Below are 7,297 nucleotides of genomic sequence, written 5' to 3'. Positions count from 1 at the left end.
GAAAAATTTTTTTTTGCATTAAGGATTAAGTAAGTTTCACAAAAAATTCTGAACTATAGTAAATGACAGATAAAAATCTTGAGGTTCAAACTCCAGGCATCATGAAATTTAATTGAAAGCTATTTAAACAGTTTAAGTCAATTTGTAGTTTTTTTTTTCCTTTTTGTCTTTTTTGGTGACCGGTAACGGGATTGCAACCCTCAGTGTCGCGCCCGCACTGCGCTCAACCAGCGAGCGGACTGGTCTCTATATGGGATCCGAACCCTTGGCGGGAGCGCCGCTACACTCCCAAGCGCCTCACTCTACCGAGTGCGCCACCGGGCCGGCCCCAATTTGTAGTTTTGAAAGCAGTTCTGTTATCCATTCTATGGAAAGCAAGACAAGTCTTTCTGCCCAACTTAAAAATATATATATAAAAAATCCAATATTTTTATTTGAAAATCCAAAAGTCAGAGGATAAATTTCCAAATGTACACTTTAATAGCAAAAAAATTACACATTTCATATGCAATAAAGTATTGGCCATTTATGTAAAAAACAAAGCTTTATGTACACATACATACATATTTTTGTAAAAAAAACATTAAAATGAAAACAGCAGTTACCTCAGGGGACAACAGCTGTGTGGTGATGTTAAGCATTTTCCAGCAATGGTTTGACTTTTCCAGATGAGAAAAGTCAGATTCTATTCCTGTACCATTTGTATAACTAATATAAATTTAAAAAATCCTTCACACTAGCAAATCACAACCTTCACTTCAGTAGAAATAACATACTCAACAGTTAAAATAAGTTATATGCAGATTCAAAAGTAGGGGTGATATAAAAGTAGGCCACATATTCAAATCCTACAATATAAAAAGTTTTTTCCAGTTATCTTTTGGGCAACAATTTGCAAGATATATACTTAGGGTTGCTGCTGAGTTAACCATTACTAGTAAACTCTCAGTTTAAAATTTTTCTTAATTTCTTCTTGATTTAATTAATTTGCCTCAGACTTCCTTAAATAGACAAATACTTTATCAAAAAATAAATCAATTCTAACTATTCATGCAAAAGATCAATATCTTATTTATTTTTTTTTAAAAGATGACCGGTAAGGGGATCTTAACCCTTGACTTGGTGTTGTCAGCACCATGCTCAGCCAGTGAGCGAACCGGCCATCCCTATATGGGATCCGAACCCGGGGCCTTGGTGTTTTCAGCACCGCACTCTCCTGAGTGAGCCACGGGCCGGCCCAGATCAATATCTTTAAAACAGAAAGGTCTTAGAAGTCCATAAGAAAATAAAATAAATGGATATTACAAAAAGAATTACAAATGGCCAAAATCAACATGTTGACTCTCTAATAGCCCAAACAAAATAAGCAATTAAAATGAGATTCTTTTCACCTATCCAATTTGCAATGAATTAAAATAATAATACCATGGTTGGTGGGGATTCATTGGCACTCTTTTTTACTTGTATCAGTACAATAAATTGGTATAGATTCCTGATGGACAATTTGACAATCCTTAGTTGTCAAACAACTTAAAATTGCCTTAATCATTTGATACTTAAATAATTCATTCTAATGAATTTCCATATTTATTAATTTGATATTTGTTTGTTTTTGGCAGCTGGCTGGTATGGGGCATATTAACTTATTTATAACTAGAGGTAGTTAAAATAAAAAGAACCAAATGATGTTTTTATGGTTCAGAACAGAAGACTTATTAGCATACTCACCTAAGCCAAAGCACTCTAAGCAAGGAGTCCCCTCTTACATTGAAAAAGAAGTCAAAAGAATCAAAAGGAAACATATTGATTTAATTCCTTCAAACACCACAGAACAGGAAGGGCAGACTTTCATGATACCAGAAGGTAGAAGTGGAGGGAATGGAGGAATGGAGTCCCTGCTTTTTTGTAAATCCTACTCTCCACTGCAGAGAACAAAAGAGAGGCACCAGCTTTTTTTCAAGCAAAGGAACTGAGAGTGAGTGTATTAAAATCTCATTTTAGTACTTTCCTATAAAGTTTACTCAAAAACTCCTTTAATTAGTGATTTAAGATGGTCTAGGTGATATTCTTCTATGAAGGAGTCTGCTTGATTCAAGGCTTTTATTTTCACCAGAATAAGAATTATTTCTTTGACTTCATCCCTGAAAAACAAAATAAAAAAGCATTTCCTGCCTTAAAAATGCAATATATGAGAGCACAGTGGCCAATTCAGGACCTAATCATCTGTTGTTAATCTAAAACAAAAGCTTTACCTTAAGCTAATATCTAAAATAACAGGGCCGACCCGTGGCTCACTTAGGAGAGTGTGGTACAGATAACACTAAGGCCATGGGTTCGGATCCCTATATAGGGATGGCTGGTTAGCTCACTTGGGAGAGCGTGGTGCTGACAACACCAAGTCAAGGGTTAAGATCCCCTTACCGGTCATCTTTTTAAAAAATAAATAAATAAGATAAAATAATAAAATACAGAGATGGTGCTTTCTCCACGTTAACTATGAGGTTCAATTATAAACTATCAGTGGATGTATTCTGGCAGATTTCAGTGTGAATGGCTGTAAAAAGTAGAAAAGCATACAGTGAGTGTATCATTAGAAATTTCAGAGGTGCTGTGCTACTATCAGCTTGTGTGGAACATTATGGTGGGAGTCATGGTGGAAGTATTTTATACCATGGACATCAGTAAATGCTACAAGTCTGGGCTTTATAATTATTTCACTCTTTGGAAAGGTGGTTTACCAGAAAACGACTGTATTTAAGCCCCTAAACATCTGGTGTTATGAATGAGACATTCAGAACAGAGACCTAGCTACTGCTGGGTAAGCTCCAGGTTGTCGACCTGTACTTAATAAATGCTGTCTTTAAAAATGGTCAAGAAAATTAAAAACATTTAAACATGCTTATGAGGTTTTTGATTTACTTTTAAATTCTCCTGTGCTATAGTTTTTGGAAGTGCTTATTTTGAAAGAGAATTTACGTTAAATATATGAGTATGCATGAGGTGTGACTATAAAATAATGAGTCATTCCAAAGGTAACCATGAAAATATCTACTAACTCTACAATATTACACAAAGTCTGAACAGAAACTCAAGTAGAGTAAAAGTACAAATCTTTCTAAAAACTGCTCAGAACATACAGAATCCTTGAACTATGTTTACGGAAGTGAAAATAAAATATGCATTACCTGAATTCACTTCTAGATAACTTATGTGCAAGCTGCAATAAAAACTGAATGAAGTTTTCTAGGTGGGGAATAGATGTCCTCATGGTAGAATTTTTGAACCATTTTTCTGGCAGACATGTTGCTACCTATAAATTAAAACATATGGCTGGTTTACAACAATGACAGTAATCTAAGGACACTTGCTAACATAATCTTAAAGTGATCTTGGAAGTGATAATCTCAAAGTGATCCCCATTTCATAGTTTATGTTTAAGTGAAAATTTTGAAAACTTACTTTCTACCTACATTTAAAAAATTTGGTTGGGGGGAAAAAAAAGTTCATTCTTTATTGCTAAGCGATTAAAGTAGGTAGACGACTCTTTAAGAAAACTCTCTAGCAATACTTGTAATTCTTTCCATATTCTTCTATTCCTGAGCCATTAAATCTGTACAAAACATAATTCACAAGTAAAACCCAGAAATGCTTAGACATAAAATGAAATTGGGCAGCCTAGTATATGATATTCACACAAATTAGAGTTAAGGAATCAAGTGGGTGATTCTAAAATACACAGAATGAAACAAAAGTTAATTATGGTTTTGATCTTCTACAAATTTAAACATTGCTTTAAATGTCCATGGCAGCAAAATGACTTAATGTAGGTGTTTGCAATTTTTCTTTTGGAAAACAAAACAAACAAAAAACCCCAGCGTTTTACCATCATCATCCTAAAGGTAACACATGATTTTGGGGAAAGTACTGGTAAAAACAGGAAAATGCTAAAAAATAAAAAACAAAAACTTCTTCATTGCAGAAAGAAAGAAAAAAAGAAGGGAGGAAGAAGAAGAGGGAGGAAAACCCTGAGATCATACTATTCAAAGAAATTTCTGGACAATCAAACAGATTATACTACAGTTGGTAAGATCAAGATCAATATTCAGAGAAGGTAGAAAGCTGAAAAAATAAAAAATGCACCAAATATATATTATAAAATAGGTTAGGTCAAATGAATGTTCTAAAATGCTCTTTCTAAAATAAATCAGGTTGGTCAACATGGTCGAGGTTTATTCCATTCCTTAATCACCTTTTTCTATTATTCAGAAAAAATGCAGACAAACTGTGATTGCCTAAGGAAGAAGGTCCTGCAAGTTTTTTTCTATGCAAACTGTATCTCTTTTTTAAAGTTTTTTTTTTGTCCTTTTTGAGACCGGCTAAAAAAATAAATAAATAAAATAAATCAGGTTGGTCAACATGGTCGAGGTTTATTCCATTCCTTAATCACCTTTTTCTATTATTCAGAAAAAATGCAGACAAACTGTGATTGCCTAAGGAAGAAGGTCCTGCAAGTTTTTTTCTATGCAAACTGTATCTCTTTTTTAAAGTTTTTTTTTTGTCCTTTTTGAGACCGGCCGCACCGCGCTCACCCAGTGAGCGCTGTGAGTGCACCGGTCATCCCTATATAGGATCCGAACCCGCGGCGGGAGCGCTGCTGCGCTCCCAGCACCACACTCTCCCAAGTGCGCCACGGGCTAGGCCCCTTTTTTAAAGTTTTAAATCCAGCCTTTACTGGATTGGAATTTAATGTCATTTGTACTTGTCTTCACCTTGTTTTGTATCACAAGTCTCAATAAAATTCATGTAGCTTTTCCATAAATAATCCCAGGATGTAAAGTCACATTTTCTTGGCCTGGTTTTCTAGCCACATGTTGTGGAGAAAATGTCATATAAATACACAAGTATTTATCCTTCTTTACTTATGGTCAAAGGGGACTAAACTAAACCTGAAACACATTAACATGGATGATAATTTAAAATTTCAATATATAATGTTTAAAACTGCATGATATAAAATCTATAGCCAGAGGGCTGGCCAGTTAGCTCAGTTGGTTAAAGTGCCGCCATATAACTCCAGGGTCAAGGGTTCATATCCTTGTAACAGCCTGCCACTATAAAAACAAAAATTAAAAAAACAAAAAGCAAAGACCCACTACCAAAACACCAAAACACCAAAAACCAAAACTATAGCCAGAAAAATCATGGTTGGTATATAAAGTTTTATATGTTCCTTTAAAAAAAATTGTATTATAAAATTTTCCTATATTCTTAAAAATTTTCCAACAATATAACTTTTACCTTATGGATAGACCATAATGTTTTTTGGAACATTCAGGTGGTTTCCAACTATCTTCTATTATAAATAATGCTATAACAATATTCTTTGTACTTAAAATCTATATGTGCATCTCTGGTTTTTGAATTAGGATAAATTCCTAAAAGTAAAATGGTTAAGTCAAAGACTATGGACTTTAAAAGTTTTGTACCCATCATGCCAAAATATTCTCTAGAAGAACTGTATCACTCCTTCCACCAGTGCAGGAGATATTTTCCAGAACCAATCCACCAATACAGGTGAAAGGTGTCCTAGAATGACGGGACTGTTGTTTCCTGTGCTTATGACAACACTGGGAATTATAATTAAAATAACAGCAAAAAATGTTTGCCAACACACTGGTAACATAAATATCTTTCCCATAAAATAATCTGCCTTTCTCTGATTACTAGTACTGTTAATCTTTTCCACATATTTACAGGTCATTTTTACATAGCCTTTTTGGTGACTTGACTGTGTTTTGGCCATTTTAATCAGAACATTTGAATTGTTTACTGATTTGTAAAGAGCTTTTTTATTTAACGAGAATATTAATCCTTGTTATGTGTTACAACTTTCATTTCCTAGTTTCTCAACTCCCTTTTAAAAAAACATTATAGAAAATTTCAAACATAAACAATGGGAAAAAGAATAGTGTATAGTGAAGCCAATGAATACATTCCCCAGTTCCAACATTGAAATTAATCTCAATACCTTTTCAATGTTTTTGATCCACTGAAATTTTATATTTTTGTCAAACGGGTTACTTTTTTCCATCATTTCTTCTTTTGCTTTTAAATTTAGAAGGGAATCATTTACCCTCTAATAGTCATTTATCTTCTTAGTATATTTTATAATTTCCTTTTTTACCATTAATTTTTTATTTCACTTGAAATTTATATTGGTATATAGTGTGAGGTGAGGATCTAACATTATTTTTGTACATAGCCAGTTGTCCCAGCATCATTTAATAAGCAATTTTTCCTTTCCCTACTGGTGGTATTTCAAACTAATTATTAAATACAGAGGGGCTTCTTCTGGGTTTCTAGTCTGTTAAACTGATTTGTCTATTATTAGATAAGTACCACAATTTTAATTATTTTGCTACAAAATAGATTTTTAATAACTGAGTTTTAAAAAATGATAAAATTAGAATCAGTTCCTATACAACTTACCTGATTGCACTTTCTAACAACATCTGGCCCAGGTACAGCATTAAGAAGAGCTATAATAAGGTAGCGATTTAGTAGCTTCCCTAGTCCTAGCTCTTGCAAGTCATCATCTGGGAGGAGTCCATTCCAAAGAAGAATATTGCGGAAGAGCTAAAATAAAATATCAAGTGAATATGCATCTTTCCTCCAAAGAGAAATTGTAATAGCCTGTAATGAACATAATGAGTCGGTGAAACCCTTAAACTCTCACTACAATTAGCCCTGTTCAAACTGTCAATTTTAGAGTAGAACATCTCTGAATAAATACCTGATTCTTTCTAACCTCTATGTATTTGCTTATCTTATTTTCATTTTCTATGATAACCACCCCAAATCTGTCTCAAATAACTTCATGGAGCCTTTCCAGGTCAATTATCTTCCTCCCAAGTTCATCCTCTCTCAAAACCTGGGGCCATCGAGGAGGACCCCAGGATTCATAAAATAAATACTGCTGTCAAAGCCAGTGCCACTGTCAGCAATGTGTGAACTTTGAGAAGTCAATGCTGAGAACTTCATTGTATGATATATAAAATAAGATTAACAATAATCTGTGAGTCTGGAGATAACTTGGGTAAAGTACCCATAATAAACTCTAATAATTATTGGTTGCCTTTCCCTCTCTTATAAATCCATTTCTTTCTGTGAATTTTATGGTGCTTTCCACTCTCTTTCCAGTACTATATTATTACTCTGAGTGTGGAACTACATGCAGTTTTTTTTTTTTTTTCTTTTTGTCTTTTTTTCGTGACCGGCAACGGATCGCAACCCTCAG

The 7,297-nt window shown here is 33.9% G+C and overlaps 1 protein-coding gene across 1 annotated transcript in view; it reads right to left on the bottom strand.

Moving 5' to 3' along the window:
• Positions 1–1,788: 1,788 nt before the first annotated feature.
• GCFC2 (GC-rich sequence DNA-binding factor 2) overlaps positions 1,789–7,297 on the bottom strand; it is a 47,729-nt gene continuing 42,220 nt past the window's right edge. Inside the window, exons 15-17 of the mRNA XM_008590172.1 lie at positions 6,490–6,636; positions 3,186–3,310; positions 1,789–2,141 (exon numbers count right to left, since the gene is read on the bottom strand). Of these exons, the coding sequence (XP_008588394.1) occupies positions 2,018–2,141; positions 3,186–3,310; positions 6,490–6,636 (396 nt within the window). The 3' untranslated portion in view covers positions 1,789–2,017. The remainder of the gene's footprint in view (positions 2,142–3,185; positions 3,311–6,489; positions 6,637–7,297) is intronic.

This window comes from Galeopterus variegatus, unplaced genomic scaffold, assembly GCF_000696425.1.
Source record: "Galeopterus variegatus unplaced genomic scaffold, G_variegatus-3.0.2 Scaffold5903, whole genome shotgun sequence".
Taxonomy (NCBI): domain Eukaryota; kingdom Metazoa; phylum Chordata; class Mammalia; order Dermoptera; family Cynocephalidae; genus Galeopterus; species Galeopterus variegatus.
The sequence above is the reverse complement of the archived record's forward strand: the minus strand, read 5'-3'. Positions and strand labels throughout refer to the sequence as shown.